The following is a 19835-nucleotide window of genomic DNA, read 5'->3' on the forward strand; positions in this document are numbered from 1 at the left end:
AATGTTGCTAAATCATCCTGAACTTGGACCACAGCATCATAAAGTTTGAAATGTTTTACCTCTGCTATTTCACTATTCTTAGTAGCAACTGCCAGCTGAAGGACTCCAAATTTTATAATAAAACTAATAAAACCGATTTCTAGTTTTAGTGGCAGATCACAAAAAAAAAAATAATAATTAGGAAGTACTTTTATCCTGTTCCTATCCCAAATTCTCACTTCCTGCTGTTAATATATATATATTTTTAACTTGCAATTAAGCATGCCCATCAGATGCCAAAAAATGTCCTCAGCAGAGCACTCTCCCTCTTTTTAGTCTTCTAGCATGTACTTTATTAGAAGTAACTATTTTTGCCCATAACATTTTGCAGTCTGATTATCTGTTACTTTGTTGATGTGACAATAATTCTTTTCTATTTATAATCCCTCGTTCTAGCAATGCACAATAACGCCAGCTTTGTCCTCCCATTACTTTTTACTCTTCTCCAACAGTGCTGATAGATCCATTTGTAACGCAGCTGCTGGACCTTGGACCTTGGCTACCCATGCTGCATTCCAGACTGCCTTTCCTATCCTGTCCCCGTACATTGATATATCTCATACAAATAGTTTGTGACTGAGCTGTTTAAACCTTCTTCTCTTGGTTTTTCTTTTGCAAGCCGGGTTTAATTGCCCTTAAGCAAACTGATGTTTCTTCACTAGCATTTCTAAAACACTCCCCAGGTATTTTCTTTCATCTCTATCTCTGTGTGTTTTGTTATTTTCTTAATGTCCTAGTCTCATTAGCAAGATATTGCCCAGTTAGTTTGTTATTTGATCCAAACTTTAGCCAGGCTATTTTCTCTCTCATATATATAGTCAGCTGTCCTTACACACATCTCATTTTGCATGGTATCTGCAGTTGTTTTTAGCTATTTCTCTCTTGGCAGTATAAAACCTGCCTATCTCAGCACTGATGCTGAGATTTTTATTTCCTATCCAAATCTCTTAGATAACCCCTGTTCAGTTTGTTCCCATTTCACAGTGACGTTCAGAAGGATCCAGCTCGCAGCCCACTCAAGAGTTTCCTTGCCCTCCCCACATCTCCATGACATCAAGATATAATTATTATTTTATATGTCTTTTCAGTCAAAAATGACAAAATAAGTGCCTAGGTCAATAATGTGAGGGTTGTGTTGCAGCCCCTCCAGAGAGCAGTTTTCGTGGCATACAGCTGAGTGTATGTTGTGTGTAAGAACATGCAAAGTGGAAAACACACCAGGATAGTGTTGTAAACAGTTGCCAACCTGGTTCAATCTCTTCCTTGCTTTTTTGTTTAAATCTTTTTAGTATCTTAGATTATGCACATTTTTTAACCTTAATGCCATTTCTGTATCCTTTAAGACAGCATCTGCAGCTGTCACCGATGAATTCATTTTGGTTTCATTCTGCCTATCATTTCAGACTGTCTGTAAATAAAAGATGTGAAATGGGCTTCCTGTCCCTCATCATTAAATGGTGTTTCTTTATATGTTGCAACATGGCAAACAGTAGAAATGAGGATATTAAAAAGAAAAGAATGACAGGAATTCACTTTGGAAATTCTCATAGCTTATGTACTCTTGCTTTATTACTTTATAATTGTATTCCAAGCACAACATATACTTCTCCAAAACACTTGCTATATGTTCCCCCTAGAGACAGTACTTTCAATCATGTTACTACTGATCTAATCCAGTAGGGAGATACGATTTCATATGATCTATCTAGCATTTATTTTGGCATGTATAAAGATGGCTTTATCAGAAAATCAGAAAGATTTTTGCTTTTTCACATTTTCAGTATCATTTCTATACTTGGGGAAACCTGCCATTACCTTCATTCCAATCAAACAGATTTGCAGTAAAGACTCCAGCAAGAAAATTCCACACTGTAGGCAAGCAATCTGTATGTCTTAAGTTTATAGTACCAAATTCTTCCTGACCCATTTTCTTTTCAGTAAACACAGTCCTTCCCCCTGTCATGCACTTGGGTGCATGCTTTGCCAATGCTTTGGTAGTGGCAGTTTGAATTAAGAATGTTAGTTGCTAACTTCTTTTCCCTAATAGCTATGAGTCCCGTCTCCTGCTAGTGCTTCCCAATCCTTTTTTTCTCTTTATTTATTTATTTATTTTTGGCATATGGTTTAATTTTCACTTTGGTTGTTCAGACCACTGCATTCACACTTCACTGTCTGCTTAGATTGTTTATATGCAGTTCTTTACTGTAAACAACTTTTCCAATGTTGTTTTCAGTCAAAAATGACTGAAATATATGCATAGGTAAAGTAATGTGACGGCTGTGTTTCATCCCTACAACGAGCTGTTTGCATGGCAAAGCTAAATAGGGCAATTTCTTATAGCAGTTGTCCATAATTTAGTAATTTGTTGTTGTAATGCCATGCTTTTCTAAATTGTCTTAAACTAATATCCTATTGATGATTTTGAAGCAACATATATGGCTGTTCATATTATTATTCCTCAGTATATTTCAAGCTGGTTGTACTGATGTGATCTGCTTCAAGACTTCAGCTTTTCAAGAGAGAAGCCATACACAGGGAGAAGGAGAATTTATCTGCTGCTTCATTATTATTGATTTCTTTTTCAATTTACCCTTGTTTATCACATCCATTTATCTTTATTTTCATTTTTTTAGATGGAAGTTAGATTTTTCAAAGTTTATTTCTTTTTATTTCCTTCCTTACTGTCAAGATTTCACCTTGGTGCAACTTGTGATATCATTTAACTGCTATCCCTTCAAGGCAGTTCTTTATTTTTTCCATGACTTGCCTAAGGTGCTTCTTCTCCACCAAAGCCCATGGCAGAAGCTGGAGACTATACACCCTCACTTATTTTATCCACCTGCATTAATTTTTTTTTTCTTACTTGCTCCATTTCTTGCTTGCATGGTTTCCTTTTTGTTCATTAGAAACCTAGTGAATCATTTGAGTCCATAGCTTTTTTGTATCACTGTAATGCAAGTTACAGTACTGTCAATGCTGTCTCCTCTTCTTGTTCTTTACAAGTTTTCTCATTCTGTAGGAAAGACATAATCAGTCTTTAGTAAGAACCTGATTTGATTAAACATATTGGCAAATGGAGAAGTTTCCCTGACCAGTTTTTGTTAATTTGTCTTTCATCAAGTTACACAATCTCTTCTGTGCCCGGAGATGATGTCTAAATCAGCAATTGTCTTTGTCACTGTGATATCTGTATAGCTCCCCTGGCTTCTCTTTTAGTTTGGGCGTATTTTATATTGGTGTTTCTGCAGTACTGCACTGGTGAGCTGGAATGCCCTCAATAGCTCTGAAGTGCTATGAGGCTGGACATGTTCAAGAATCCTTTTTGCAGAGTGGCTACAGGAAATATATAAACAGAACATTTGCAGTTGCAGAAATAAACCATTTGTGATAAAAAAACTAGAAAAAAAAATAGCAGGTTTTGTTTTGTTTTTATATCTTTGTCTCTGGAGTGAATAAAACACTGAAAACTTCTATAGAGGAAAAACAAACAAAAACACTAGCATGCTTCTTTTATTACGGTAGTACAGGAAGAAATATTATTTTTTCTCATTACTTTGGTAAAATGCAAAAGTAAGCATGTGTTTGTATTGGGTTTATGTGGTCAGGGCCTGGTAGCAGGGGGCTGCAAGGGTAGCCTGTCTGTGAGCTGAGCCCAGCAGCTGCCCCACGTCAGATCAGAGCCAGCTCCAGATGGCTCCAAAGGGACCTGCTGCTGGCCAGAGCCGAGCCAGGGAGCGATGCTGGGTGGGCCTCTGGGAGAGCAGATTGAAGAAAAGGAAATAAATAAATAAATAAATAACCTGCTGTGCAACAGCAGCTGGGAGAGAGGAGTGAGAAGCTGCCCTGCAGCCCCCCAGGTCAGTGCAGCAGGAGGGCAGGAGGTGCCCCAGGCAGGCAGCAGCAGTTCCCCTGCGGCCTGTGGAGAGGCCCCTGGTGGAGCAGGCTGTCCCCCTGCAGCCCATGGGACCCACATGGAGCAGATCTCCACGCTGCAGCCCGTGGAGGAGCCCCCGGTGGAGCAGGTGGATGTGGCCTGGAGGAGGCTGTGGCCCATAGAGAGCCCCCGCAGGAGCAGGCCCCAGGCCGGAGCTGCAGCCCGTGGAGAGGAGCCCACGCAGGAGCAGGGGTCTGGGGGTGCCAGAATCCCATGGGAGGGACCCCACGTGGAGCAGGGGCAGAGAGTGACCGAGAAGGAGCAGCAGAGACAAAGCATCAGGGACTGACCGCAGCCCCCATTCCCCGTTCCCCTGCACTGCTCAAGGGGAGGACATAGAAGAGGGTGGATGGGGGGAAGGTGTTTTTAGCTTGCTTTTAGCTTCTCGGTGCTGTAGTCTGTTAGTAATAAGCAATAAATTGCATTAATCTCCCTATGCTGTGTTTGTTTTGACCATGATGATAATTGGTGGGTGACCTCCCTGTCCTTATCTCTACCCTTGAGCCCTTTCCATCATATTTTCTCCTTCTTTTCCTGTGATGAGGGAGAGTGAGAGAGCAGTTGTGGTGGAGCTCAGCTGCTTAGCAGGGTAAAACCACAATATTACAAATGATACCAAATCCAGTGAGGCGTACATATCTGATAATTCTGATTAAAAGTATTTTTTTTCCTTAATGCTATACAATTAAGAAAATGAAGCAGAGTTTTTTTTTTTCCTTTTTTTTTTTTTTGTGGGAAATTTTATATATTTGTATTACATCTTTTGCTTTCTGTTTCTTTCTTGTATAGATTAATTTTGTACTCACAAAGAGCGTGCTTGTGAATTTTTTTTGCATACAGGTTTAAGTTCCCTATGTTGGATTTACCAAGCCTTTAAAGCTGGTGTTTTGGATTCACATATCCAAGTAAAAATTGATGTTTACTCTAAAGAAAGATATAGACTCACACAAGACCTGACTTAGAGATCGTCAAAGCACAAATTTAAATTCCATTTCAGCCAATAAATAATTTATTGGAACATTAGGGCTTTTCTCATTTAGGGGTGCCCCAAGGAGAAGTGGAGACATAAGTGGTATTTGTTTTGACTCATGGGAGCCTTTCCCCAGAAGATAAGCTTTTCTTTAGGTCTGAGGGAATGAGTTAAAATCAGCAACACCAGCTGGCTATCCTAGGATTTCTTGATCCCTGTATGAGCCATGAGGTACAGTTAGGACAATGAACTTTCTTTCTTGGTCTTGGGGTGCAGTTCAGGCCACAGACTTTAAGTCATTTGACAAACCAAGGATCAAAATAGTAGAAAGAATCTTTGAGTTGAGTAGCATAAATTCTTCTTGTAAGGACTATCTAATTCTATTGCTTATAATGATGTAAGATGGAGAGTCAAGTAAATTATGGTGAATTGCTTCTGCTCTCTATTTTAAAGATTATTTTGAAGAGCGTGGCTTTTTAAAAAATGCTGAGGAAAAGGCAATATTTCAACTTACTCAGCAGCAAAGACTTTACAAAATGAGCTGTTCATAAAGTTGTTTTGGAACTCAACAACCGTCATTTTAACTACTGTTTTCTTTGCCTCCATTTCTTGTGGCCCTTGTGTGGTTGTATGAACATAATTTTTATTACTGGGTTCCTGGGAGCACTGAAGAAGTGCATAAGGATTTTCAGACTGCCAATCTTTTTTTTTTGTCCTTACAGAATACATTTCCTATAGCAGGAAAAATAAACGCAAACTCAGGAAATACTAGTATTTGTATTGTCAGTGAACTGTGACCTAAGAATTTGCAAATTGATTCCTTGAGGTCTTTTAGATCAATCACAAATGCACTTGCACAAATACTTATGGAAGAGCAGGAACAGAAAGATGAGGAACTGCTTAATTAAATTCATACCCATATCACTTCAGTTTGAAATCTAACACAAGAGCAGCTTAGTTGTATACACCAAAAGTCCATTCAGCCCATCACCCCATTTTCAGGATAAGCTGCAGCACAAAGCTGTTGAAGGAAGAACACAAGCATTTGGCAAGGAGGTCCAGGAGATGCTAACATCTAGCACTCTGAGACCCCTGCAGTGTTCTGGCTAGATATATCTGTAATCTCTATGTTAAAGAGCCCGTCCTGGATTTTTCTTTCATGAATTTCCCCAGTCCTTGAAGAGTCCCAATCAATTTGTGTATTTATCTGAATGGAAGCCATCTTGTAATTTTGATTGTCCTTGTTGCTCTTCTATGTACTCTTTAAAGTCATACAAAAATACTTTTTTAACCACTGCTGATCATTTTCTACGTGGTTCCATAACACAAAATATCATTCCCATGTGGCAACGGTCAGTTTAGAGCATATTATATATCATAAATTCATATCATAAAATCATATATCATAACTGATTTTTCCCTCCCAAGATGCATCACCTTATCTACTTCGAATTTCATCTGCCATTTTCAGGGCCATCACAGAATGTCATGAGGCCTTTGCATGGTCTTTGCAATCAATTCTCCACTGTGAATACTGCCACTTTTATATATTTTTTCTAGTTTTTTACAGTAATGTAAAACACCACAGGCACCATACAGGCCCCTGTAGGACTCACTGGTATCTTACCTCAATGGTGAAGACTGATTATTTAAGAACTTTTGATGAGGGACCATGTTGATGCACATATGGGGTGACTCCCTTCAGGGAGAGAGGTTTATGCTGTTTACATAGTCTCCATATATTTTTCTCTTTTACTTCATTATCCTTTTGCTAACAATTTTATTAGAGGCAAATCTGACATGCGTCTGTAAGGAAGTCTGCTGATCCTTCCCAAGTGTCCTCACTGTGAACATGGATTTTTTTTTTTTTTTTAAGTTTTTCTGCTAATTTATTAGGTTCTCTTAGTGAAAGATCCCAGGTTTCCATTCACAACCAGAGTAGCAAAGTACTCATAGTTAAAATATATTACCTTACACATTTTAAATAAAACCTGAACAAGTCAAGCATTTGAAAAATTACAATGCTTGGCTATATTGAACTCTAATTTTTCTCTGCAGCCACCTAAAGTTCTTTGTTTTAATTAGTATTTAATTTTCCATTCTGATAAATTTGCCAGTTGAAATGAGCAACTATTGCTATCACCTATTTTGCCTTACTTTGTACTGGTTACACAGCAATATAGATGCAGTTACTCCCAATTCACATCCTGCAATGGCTAAGAATATGGGTAACTTTACACATATAAAATGACACACTGATTTTGAATAAAACTATTGGTTTGTCAGGTTTTCTTTACCCTAAAAGTTAGTTTCAATCTAACTGAAAAATTATATACTTTTTTTGTGGTTAAGTATCTTTGAACATAATTAATTTTGGTTTGCAGAACCATTGTTAGAACCATTTTCAGTGTAAGATAACATGGTATGTCTTTGATTAAAATACAAATAGCAAAATCAAACATAATATGATTTAATCAAGGAACTTCATTTTACAAAATTTCCAAATATCCTTTTGCCATATTTCAAGTAGTCTCAGAAGATTACGCTGTAAACCTGTAGACCAAATACCTTCTTTTCCAAATATGTTCTTTGCTTTTAGGGGTTAGAGTGCCAGATGGATAAGCTAGATTTGCTCTGTTTCAATGGTCAGTGCGAAATATGCCAGAACAGGTAAATCTGGAAAGGAGTTTTCCTACTAATATGAGTAATTATTCTGTCCTGAAGCCTATGTCCAGTGATTTAGTACTACAGAGGTTAAATTGAGTGGTAATGTGTCAGGGATTTCACTCTGTGGTGCCTCACAGGTTTGTAGCTAAAATAACATTTACCTTTATTAGGTAACTTCTGAAAAAGATGCCTCTGTATACTCTCCTCTATGCATTTTAAAGCTTGATGAAACTTTAAGACTACATTTAGATTTGTCAGGGACTTCTTATTAACAGCCCTACTACTCTAATACACGTTGCAACTGTGAAGAAGAGCATGTATGCCATAAAATCAGTTTAGAGGAATACATGTGTTTTGGGATTAAGATGGAAAAAATCGAGAAGTAACAATATCCATTTTGAGTTCTCGTTAGAATACTCTCTATGAAAGGAAATACTACCAATAGATGGCACTGTGGTTCTGCGACTCAGGTGTTATTTGTGTCTGTGTAAAGTGCTGTAATGCTATTTATTTGTGATGCTTATTAATTTTAATCTTATAGTGTGACTTTTTAGGAAAACTAATGTACTTGGTTTATATTATTGCAAGTATGTTGTTTCTGAGGCTGAAATGTTGTAAGCTGTATGTATTTGTCCAAAGAGTATAAAACTTTTCATGAGAACTGCTGTCTTAGGAAAAAATGATTGCAATGGCTCATTCTGGACCACAGTCTTCTGAGATAGATAGTTAAATTCTGCAACACGGTCTTTCTCTTTGTTGGTTGAGCAAGATCTTTAACACAACTTTAGCTTTCAGCAGATATACTGTGGGTACATAACAGGGAAATTAAAGCAAACCAAAATTGCTACTTAAGACAAACCTCCGGTTTATAAAACAACTGATAGCATTTGAGCATTTTAATCTGCTTTACTAGCAGTGGGATCTGACAAAACAATAAAGCGTTAGAACACCATTTTACATTAACATTTACAAAATACAGCAAACATTTTTTCTCTATGTATTTACATAAGCAAACATACGGGTATTCAAAATAGAATGCATCTCACCATTTGGCAATAATTACATAAGTACAGTGCATGATAGGCTGAATGGGATTGATATAGAGGATTTTTTTACCCTGAAGTTTATAAATATGCACACCAGCTTAGGAGATACATGGTGAGCTTTATGTCTTTGGACATTTTCAGATGCAGTCTTAACAGTAATAAAATGTAGATCTACTTGAAAAATTGTTGATTAAAACATTTTTCAGATGAAGCGGCTCTTTTGGAGGCGGATATGACAGACTGACTCATCATGCTTTTCCTGTATGGCAGGAGAAGGCCCTAACCTCTGAGCTAGTCCGTGTGAATGTTTTCCTTTATTTGCCTGGAAATTTTCGAAAGTTTCCATTCCAGTCTGATGCATAATGAAAACACTCACTTTTATTTTTTTGCAAGATGGAGCTGTTGCCTGAAGCTGGTCGTGTTAAACTGTAGTGTTCATCCCTACCATAGGTCCAGTGCTATAAATTCTGGTTGAAAACAGCTGAACTTTGTCATCTGTAAGCAGTGTAACTACTATGTTAATTGCTATCTACTGATTAGACCTCCTGCAGACCTGGCACAGTGAGTATTACATATTCAGACACTGACTCTGTCATCCTCACTAAGGCAAACCATACAAAAATCTATTAAAATTTTGGTGCAAGGTGGCAGAATCAGGCCTCACAAAACTGCCAAAGGTGTTCGTAAGGAGCTGGAGATAATAGTTTTCATCTGCTATGCATGCTTTGCTTAGGTTTCTTGGGCAAGAGCTGATGCTCACTCCATAAAACCACCTGAGTGACCGCAGTACTAAAATCTCAGGCATCATCCCTTCTTCTAACCAAAAAAAAATATTAAATGTTAGGTTACTTCCAGCTGTCAACTGAAGAAATGCTGCCCAGTCTCTTAGCCCCAAAATATAGGTTTGATTTTAATAAGCGGGAAGGATTTTAATGTTCAGAGTCATCTTCTAATGAAACATCAAGTGAGTAATTGAAACCCTTTCTGTTTGTAATGAAACATTCCCCGTCAGTATTTGCAACCTGAGCAATTTGACATTGTGAGAGAGGAACAGAAGGTGAAACGAGAGAGAAACGGGAGGCTGATTTGTTCTGCCACATGGGTGAAATGCAGACAGTAAGCAGAGAGCATAGGCAGTGGATGTTAAATGTTCGGTAACAGCTTGGTAAGTGCAGCCGAGTGAAGGAGATGGTGCTGCACAGCAACCAGACCCCCAGGATTTTCTGGAAAAACTGAGCTTTGGAAAAGTGCAGGGTGCCCATATACATCTGAAGGTATGCAGGCCAGCTCTGCTGCCTGGCACGGATGGACAATGGGACCGGGGCTTTCTGCTTGTCTCTTTTGCAAGGACAGGGATGCATCAAAGTGGGAATGAACGGCATGAAAGGTGGCAACTCCCTCCACTTTTGGAAGCACCTGTGTTTCCTTTCCCCTGACACGCAGGATTAGAGTCTTTCGATCCTGTATCAGTGTTCACCATATGAAGGCAACCTGGTTTGGTGCCAGATCCTGAGCCTCAGACCTCTACTCAGAAAACACCTTAGTTTTGTTTGTTTGATTGATTGTTTCTGCCTACCTCTTCCCTGGATTTCATTGCATTTAGCAGCTTCCCCCTGCAATCTCTTCTCTGCCAATATGGAGGTGTGGGCTTGCACCCCTCTTGCTCTGCTGTGCAGGAGTGCGGGGGCGTGTAGGAAGGGAGGAGCAGTGGGCTGGTTTTTCCTTCTGCTGAAGCTGTTTCACTTTGGTCCTGGTGACCAAGCGTTTCCATAAACCAGCATGGTGAGCACAGTATTCACACCACTTGATTTAGCAGGGGATCCAAAGTTCCCATTTTTAGAGGACGGGGAAACCATTAATGGCCACATGCCTGTGGATGCCATGGGTACCATTGCTGCAACAGGGCTGCAGCACACTGCTTCGACCTGCACATGAATCCTGAGGGCTGTGGAGCAAGTCAGTGCCACCATGTGGACACAGGAGTGTGACCCATGTGGCTCAAACCTATCCTATGTTGGTGGAAACTGCCCCAAAATACAGCAGATTTAGCTGTCTTACTGGCAACTGGTAAAAGAACAATAAAAGGGTTGCTTGGAAATCAGCCAAATAACCAGCCAAGTTCTAAGTCTTTTTCTACCACAGAATTCAGTATTTTAACCTAAAGGTCTTCCTCTTCTAGTCAAATACCCCAGCTGGTTGGCTAGAATCAGATTTTTCTCTCCCCCCTTCTAGTGGATATGTAATTGTCCTGTGAAAACTGAACAGCTTCAAGAGAAGGGCTTATTAAATGATGAAGGCATTGGAGTTTGGCTTCTGGATAGGTAGTGCCTTTTCTCAAAAGGGACAGGATCTGAAACTCGGATGCATCCTACTTCTCTTCATTATGGCTGCAAAAATTCATGTAATGAATCAAATGCTTGGACTTCAGTTTTGCAGATGGATGCAACATCTGTATCTCTGCTCTCCAGCACGGTCCCACTGGCTTCGGTTAAGTTGTCTATGATGCCCAAAAGGAAAAGTTTAATGACTAGGCATTTCTTTCAGATGATGTATTTGATATTCTTTATGTAATGTTTTTTCTGCCCTTGGAGCTATGCAGGTGAAATATGGTGCTGTTTATAAGTCCTGTTATTTTCAAGTGGGCCTAATTTGCCCAAACATATTTCATTAAGGCTGAGTCCTCATAGTGCAAGCTACCTACCGTTCCTGAGCAATCTACCATAACAGCAAAACAGCAAAAATAGGGAAAACAATTTTGAACAAGTAACAGTTCTTAAATAATTCTGACTTTACAAGCACTAAAACAAAACCAGGACACCTTCATAACGGCCTTTTTAACCAAAGAGAAATGGTGAGAGAGACTCTGCTGAAACCTTTTACTAGAGGATTTGTTCATGCAAAACTTCCACTGATAAGTGGAAGTCAGGCTCTTCTGGAATCAAACAGAGGCATAGAATCATTCTTGAAATTATTTAGCAATGTTGTGCCTGATTTTCCACTCTTCTCTCCCTTCACTTCCCTGTCAACACCAATGGGAAGGAGCAGAGAACCATGTCCAATATTACTTTTGAAAAAACTACTTTCAAGTTTTAAATAGAACATATGAAACTTTTAGAATGGAAATAAAGTGCAAGACATGAAATAAAGATTAAGAATGGTGGTAGAAACAAAGGATTGTTCAAGTATAATTTACTTCTGAAGATTGCTAATTTGGACTATAGAGCAAGTGGCAGGAAAGTCCAGTAACATATCAGAATGGTCACTCAGAAGAAAAAATAGCCATAAAAACACCATTACCAAAATTTCCATATAATTCGTCTATACAGGTTTTAATAGATTTTTCTTTAATGCTTTAAAATTTATCTTAAATATATATTAGTAAATTAACCATCATTTTATTTAAAATTCCATAAAGTGCTCATTCAGTAAATGATAACAAATTTCCATTGCAGCAAGGCAAACTAGCTGGAACCTACTCTGCGAGGAAATCAAAGGACAGCTTAGCTTTCACTTGCAAAGAGAAAAGAAATGCATACATTTCTTCACAGCCCATGTTAGAATACCAGAAATTGCATTTTTTTCTTTAAGAAATATGTCCTTTAGAATATTAAAAAAATAAGTTTAATAAAGCCTGTGCTTAAAACAGCCAAAGTACTGTATGAAAAAAAATTGCACATTGGATACCATTTCAACCCTGCTTTTCGTCAACAGGATAATACGAGGTGTATGTGATGTTATTGGAGAGTCTCTCGAACAGGGCTGATTTTCCTACGCTATCAGAGCTCTTCACGGCGCAGTGAAATTTTCAGCGTACTCTTGGTGGTTGCCATGGCATGTGCTGATGGGCTGGCAGAGTCACACGCCGCTAACCTTTTCGTTTCCTGGACTGATGCTTCCCTTTGAGGTACCATCCACGTGATGTATTCCTATCGTGACCATTGAATAATCCTTAGTCATCATTTTTGCCTCTTTTTTCAGACTCTTCATTTGCGCCAGTTGGAGCTGGCTGGAGTTATATGCGAGCGCTGGGATAGTGTTCACTAAAATCAGCTGGAAAGGTTTCTTCTCCTCCTTGTAGCGACACTGAATGTAACGAGAGAAAGCTGAGCGGTAGGTCTTATTGAACAACGTATACACGAGTGGGTTGACAGCCGAAGAAAGGTAGCCAATCCAAACAAATACGTTCAGTAGTCCACCGACGACTTCTTCGTTGCATGACGCCTTGCAAATTACGGCCATCACATTGGTGATGAAAAAGGGGCACCACATCACAACGAACAGAAAGAAGACAATGCCAAGGACCTTGGAAGCCTTCTGCTCGTTGCTGATGGATTGCATGGTTCTCCTCCCAGAAGTCCCCACGTCCCTGTTCAAAGAGCGCTGAAAGAGTTTCTCTGAAGAAAGGGAACTCTGAGGGAGGAAACTAAATGAAGCAAACTTGGTCTTTGGGCCAATGTCATTCACACATAACATGGCTTCTTTCTGCAGCGACTTGATAGTTAAAAAGTAAGTGACCACCATGATAGTTAGAGGGATGAAGAATGCCACAAAAGAGCCTACTAGGACAAAATTTTCATCCGCAAGAAGGCAGCTGCCTTTCTTAAACACTTTGGAGTCATCTTGTAGTCCAAAGACAGGTATAGGCATGGAGATACCTGAAGGTGGATTAGAGAAAGAGAAGGTTAAACATGATAAGAAAAAATACTGCTTTCAGTCTCCAAGAAAAAATAAACAAAATGCTCTTAACTGTGAAGTGTTCATTTCTCAAAGAATTACCGGTTACAGGACATAAATGAACATTAACAGATAGAGGCATGATTGACAGGCATCCCAAAGCAAATTGAATTTACACAGGAGAAGGAAAAATACAGTGTCTTATGTTTCAGCAGCAGCAGGATACTAATCCTGTTCTTACTCCATTTTTACTGGGGCCACACTAAGAAACCATGCGGTGTGAAATGTTGGTCTTGCACATGTTGAATTTGATGAAGTGAGCTATGGTTTGTGCAACACAGTTGTTCTTTCTCAGCAAAGAAGGGCAAGGTGAAGAGCAGCACTGGCATTACACAGGATTCTGCTCTAATCTCAATTCCCTCTCTCCAAAAAAAACCTCAGCCACAGGTAAGATACAGTTGCTTCCATCAAAGGGTCACATAATACGTGGTAGCAAAAAAAGGGTATGTTCTTCTGTTCTTGGATCTTGGCAATGATCTTGACCCCTTGCAATGATCCCTATGCTTGGCCCTTGCTCCTGCCACCCTGGCAAAGGCTTTATCAACTGTGATCAAGGTGATATCTCGTCTTTCTTTTCTGGGGTGGCTGTCAAGAATGGTCCTGGGCTGTTTCTTATAAGAGGATTAAAAGTTTTCTCAGTACTGGTTTCTGACTAGGCTGTGAAATACTGATTTTAGGAGGAAAGATAAATTATTTAGCAAGTCTGAGAGTAATCGTCCATTGGGTCTTTTTCTGCTCTTCCTGTAATCTCCATACAGTCGACAGAGTCTAAATGCTAAAAAAACTTCCCATGGCAACAGCCAGAGGAAAGATGGGGACAAATTAAGCACTGAGAGACAACGATACGAGACAGCCTGCGATGCAGCTCACCCTCCAGGACTGCGAAGGTCCCTTTTCAGTACTGCCAGCCCCTGCACACTGCCCTGCCAAAGCACAGCCCGAAGGCAACGGCAGCAGTGCAAACCTTATCTTCCCCTGGAGAATGTGCGATGTCCTTGCTCTGTCATGAACAGCAAAGCCAGGTGATAACATCCATTCTCCTTGGACTGCTCCTCCTGATTCAAGCCCACTCAGCCATTTCCCCAGGGACTTCTGCAAATGCTGCTAGTGCCTGTGCAAAGTCAAACAGCTGCTGGTTTTTGCTCGTTTGCTTTGTTGTTGTTTGTTGGTTTGTTTGTTGGTTTGCTTGTTTGGTTTAAATTTCTCTCCTCGCCTCCCCCCAGATGGATGCTGTCTCTCCAAGAGAGGCAGTATTCAGACAGCAAAAGGGATGATGTGCTGTGAAGACAGCAAAAGTGGAGTTGTGAAGCAGTAACACAACCCTGCTTGGACAAAAACGTCTGGGAGTCTGACTCCTGTGGAAAGTTAACATCACCAGGGAGCCTCACTCCCCTTTGCATCTTCAAAGAGAAATCCTGGGTGCTGTGTTTGGCTTTTGGGGAAGAAAATGAATCAGAGTAGAATCTCCTATGACATGACTGACATGACAGAAGGATGCTGTGCCCTACCTGACCCCTGTGTGTCCAGGAATGTCCTTCCTGGTTTATAGATGAGTCCTGACACTAAGCCTCCCACTACCAGCACTTTAATGGCACTTGCTCTCTACCTCCTTTTCATTCCCTTCCCTTCTTCTCACTCTGGTGCTTAGACAGAGAGCTCTTTGAAAACGCAAGCTTTCGCTTCATTTCATGCTTGTCCAGTGCCTGAGCACCAGTCCTAGAGGAAGGCCCTGGAGTCCAGGCACAGTGCAAAATAATAATAATAGTAATAATATTAAGCTATTATTCTCCTCAAATGTTCCATTTTTTGGGTGCTCCTGGAGCTTCTACAAGGCTCTTTCTTTCTCTAACAGCACTGTGGCTTATTTTATCTGCACAGCTTTGAACTGAGTCATGGCAGTGCCTTGGGCCGATTCACAACAGTACCCTCCTTATCTGCCCAGGGCAGAAGGTGATGGAGAGCCTGTGGTATTGCCCTTTCTATTTCTGTTCCAAGACTGCACGAGCCTACAAGCTGGAGTTTTGGCCGTGAGAAGTCAGCGTGTCAGATGCAAACTCATGCAGTGAGGGGTAGCTCCTGGCTTGAGCTGTCAGAAACCTCCAGCAGCTCCAGGAAGGGTCGTGCCTAGAAAAGCCCAAGTCAGTCTGGTTGAAGACACCAAGGAAGAAGTCACCTGCAGGAGCCTTGTTGCCTGAATAATTCAAGGTGCTGAACCCTTCCATGGATCTGAGGAAAGTTTTGAACCTCCTTTTCTTTTTTTCAGATGAGTTGAAGGGATACTGAAGGAACTAAGTGCCTGCCAGCAGCGCATTTCAGCCTCATGGAAATACAGCCCGAGTCAGAGCAACACCACAGGTTTTCCGTCCGTTTCTGCCCAGTATAGATAACAGCAGGGCTGTTTTTTCATTTCATTCAAGGACCTAATGTGAGCTGCAGAGATAAAGTAAACAATGGTATTGACAGAGTAAAAAGATGCCTTTTGTTACTACAGACCGTACGGTTCAGCTGCATCAAGAGTCATGGGAGGAGAGTCAGCATCACCAGAAAGAGGAAAAATTTGGTGTAATTGCAAGCTTTTTCAAGGGAAAGGCCAAAGTCAGTTACAATTCGTCACCCGAAACACAAGGGCAGCAATTCTCCATCTGCTTTGTTTTGTTGTGAACATATTCAGAAGAACTGGCATCTCACATCCAGATTTTTGGCTTTGAAATGTGACTGAATGGAAATGAGCTTCAGCTTGTAAGCTGGAGTTTGCACATCTCCTTGTGATTCCTTCAAGTGCAAAAGTGCTGTTCACAGCAGAGCTGCAGCAGTCACTCCTAGTCCTGTATGTTTTTTTCTGAATGACCATTCAAGGCATCCTTCTCCTACAGCCAGAGGTAGCTGATCCCTATAAAATTTGAAAGTACCAGAGGCATCACACAGTTTGGTAGCAGAGAACATTGACAGCTGTAACCTCCTTTTTGTGTACATCCCAGTTCAGCTGATGTAATGGATCCCACAAGTGATATAGTGGCATGGAATAAGTTAACTTCCAGCCCAAATCTATCTTTTCATATCTCTATAGAGACTAACCTTATTGTTCCCCTTCCCAAAGGAGCAGAATTTGTCTCTCTTCGATGGTTAGCTTTTGGCCTTTGTAGCATGAAAATGGCAAATGTGTCCCAGTGAGGACACAGGGACAAAATTCAAAAGCAGTCATGCTGAAAATGTAAATATAGAAATTTCCCTGTGCAAACCAAGGCTTCTACTCTGATGGGATTTTTAGGAGGCGTTGTGCAAAGCCATGAATGTCAGCCACATAGCAATGAGGTTTGGACAAGATCAAACTCATACTGTAGGCAGAGTTATTAAAAGGTCCTGGTCTAAGCTGTATCCATGCATTCACTGATATGTGAAAAACGCATGCTGATATACCAGTTAACCTCGTGATAAAATAACAGAGCTGACAAAGGTTATGTTAAAATTACTGTACCCATGTACCCCATCTTGGCATATTTCAGAGAAAGAGCCTGAGCCAACAGATAGGCAGCATGGCACTTCCTAAAGGACCCCACGTTCAGGCTTCAAAGAGACAAGAGATGGGGAGATATGAAGCTGGGCTCCATAACTCCTGTCATCCGTGGCAGCAAGCATCTTCTTGCTGACCCAGATGCAGGAAGAAGGTGCTGGATCTGCAGGGAAGATCCCACGCACACCCAAGCCTGACCTCAGCACCCAGCCAAAGATTTGTTTGGCTTCCCTAGAAATCCCCATACTCCTTAAGAGTGTCAGCCACAGCAGCCTGTGTCACTCACCAAACAGTTGGCATGGGTCAACTGTTAGCTTTTATTAGGCTTTATAGCAACAGACTGAATTAATTCTTTAAAGATGATCAATCTATTTCTCCTTGATTCAGATATGTACTTTCCTGCAGTTTATGCTGTCCTTGCTTTCTAGCTCCCTGCTTTTGGTGACTGTGGCTGTTTAAGAAGACACAGACTGTGCAAGTGTATTCAAACTTCTAGAGAGGACCAAGCAGGAAGAGTTATCGCAGCTCAGCTCTTCCACACCCTGCCCACCCCACGTCCCTGGCTCCCGCTACCTCAAGGTCAGTCTGGAAAAAGTCTTGATATGCTCTGAATGCTTTTTTTATGCTTTGTCTTACTCTGTTTCCAAATCAAATTGAGCTGAGGCACAAGGAAGCTCTTGGCATAGAATGGGAGTATCCACTGAAGAACTAGAAGTACATCAGCTACTGCATTTCCAGTTGGTATTCCCATTTATATCAGAACATTTTCCCTTGTGGACAAACCCTAAATATTATGTTCCTCCAGTATAAGGTGATTTATTCATATAGCTTGATTTATACACAGGTGGCTGTTTCAAACTCTATAGACTTTAATAAACCACAAAACAGAACCCAAACAATAAAGATGAGTAATAAATCCTGTGTTAAACCTCAACCATTTGGGTACAACTTCAGAATGACAAAAGGCGCTTAAAAACACCAAAGGTTAAGAAGTAAAGCAATGGCATCCTTCATGCTGTTCTCTCAAAAATCCTGGTAAAACTGACAGAGGTTGATTTAGTGGTACACACTGCTGGCTTGCAAATCTTCAGAGATACACAGCAGCCATAAAAACAATTTAACTGGACAGGTAAACTGGGTTCGTAGCTGCCTTGAGCTGCTGAGATTATCAATGATTCAAAGCCAGGATTTACAATATGCCCCGAAGGCTGACAAACTTGGGCTATTTAGGATGAAGAGAAGTAGGGGGAATGAACTGATAAAGTCAAGGTTCCTTCCGTTAACTCTCCTTCAAGCAGAAACAGCTTTCAGCCCATATACACCAATTTCAATTGATTTTAATATAAATGAGCATTACTGTGCACCTAAATAAATGTGCACGAGTTAGGAAATACCTTTTAGAAATGCCATTACAGTTTCTTGACAAATTTCAGCACCTTTGTTCACCTTTGCATGAAAAAGAAAAGAAATCTTCCTGGCTCAAATTTTAGCAGTTGCATCGATTCTGACATACTTGGGTTATGGGCCAAATCCTGGGCCACTGCACAGAGATGTGCTAACAATTTTATTACTGCCCAGATTTTGCCAGATAGCAAAGTTGTGCAGTTTGCTGATGGGTAGCAATGCAGAAGCAGAAATTTCCACCAGGGGAAAGGATATGTTGAAAAGCACTGGGTGATTTGGGAAACACCATTGGAGGCTCCATCTAGTCAGCATGAATGTTAGAAAAAACTCTGAGCTTTGCTGTCAGCAGCTCAGAAAATCTTTCAGAAAGCGTGTTATTTAGCCTAGCAGGAGATATATTCAATTCTTTTTACATGAGCAAATTATTGTAAATGATCATTTATAATAGTATAATGCTGTAACTCGTCTATTTCACTTTCAAAAAATAGAATCAGAAAAGTCTCAGTGTCCTCCTGATATATTTGTTGTTGATATGAAGCCTATTTCTTACAAGTGCAGAGATCTGCCTGTCCAAGTTAATTTGCAAGGCTGTGGTAATAATTTAAAAAGAAACAAATCAGAATCAGTAGAGCATTACAGAGAGGACAGAGCAAGAAATGAAGGATGGCTGCACCTTTTTTGACCCAACTGATTAGAAATCCAGGGCTCCCTGGTTGGCTTATTTATGAGAAGAAACTGCTGATGGAGTTGCTTATTGCTTTGGTATAATCCTGTTCACTTACAAAATGTGCATGCAGTCCTATTTCCTGGGTGCAGCAGTTTCCTTGCTCTCATACCCAAGTGCCATTCTGTCTATATGCACTCCAAATCCCCTTTCTTAGCTGTGAAGCAGGACTTATTTATCGCAATTCTGTGTCCTTCAGGTCCAGTCTTTCCTACTTCCTTGCTGAATTTTCTAATCCTTCTGAGTATCTGATGAAAAGATGCTAATTTTTACACTGCAATTTCCAGTAGAGCCTCTCCACCAGTACAGTTGTTGCTTTTCATCTAGTGATGTTATCTTTGGTTTGGGAAGAGGCTTCTGCCAAGGTGCATATTGGCTCCTGACAGCTATCCCAGATCAAGGGAAGTTGTTATCCTCCTGTGTAATACGATTACCCCCTCACTAAGGGGACTATAAGAGGCACCTAGAAGTCTACACTTGTCAAACAGCTAGAAAGAAAGAAAGATTTATAAATGCCCTAAAGAAATTTCCTTTGAGAAAAGATTTAGGGACTGGGGATTTTGGATTATACCATGTATGCAGCGAGGAGCAATGGTGAATGGACCCCAGTGGTTTCAACTGAACAAGCTGAAATAGGGAGCCTTACTATTGCAACCAAAACCTGTTAGCTTAGTGCCAGCACAAGTTGGTCTGCATGGGCTGCCTTCACCTTCTGCTCACTCAGGTGGGCGGAAGGGGGGTCTCCAAGGAGAAAGAAAGCGCTGGAGAAACCTGTGCTGCCTGGCCTGGTCATTAATAAGCATGGA

At 40.5% G+C, this 19835-nt stretch overlaps 1 protein-coding gene across 2 annotated transcripts in view; it reads right to left on the reverse strand.

Moving 5' to 3' along the window:
- Positions 1 to 10990: 10990 nt before the first annotated feature.
- Positions 10991 to 19835, reverse strand: part of HTR2A (5-hydroxytryptamine receptor 2A) — a 28305-nt gene continuing 19460 nt past the window's right edge. For both annotated transcript variants that reach the window (XM_040542033.1, XM_040542026.1), the window contains exon 4: positions 10991 to 13311. In XM_040542033.1, coding sequence (XP_040397967.1) covers positions 12512 to 13311 — 800 coding nt within the window. In that variant the 3' untranslated portion in view covers positions 10991 to 12511. The remainder of the gene's footprint in view (positions 13312 to 19835) is intronic.

Source organism: Cygnus olor, chromosome 1, assembly GCF_009769625.2.
Source record: "Cygnus olor isolate bCygOlo1 chromosome 1, bCygOlo1.pri.v2, whole genome shotgun sequence".
NCBI lineage: Eukaryota > Metazoa > Chordata > Aves > Anseriformes > Anatidae > Cygnus > Cygnus olor.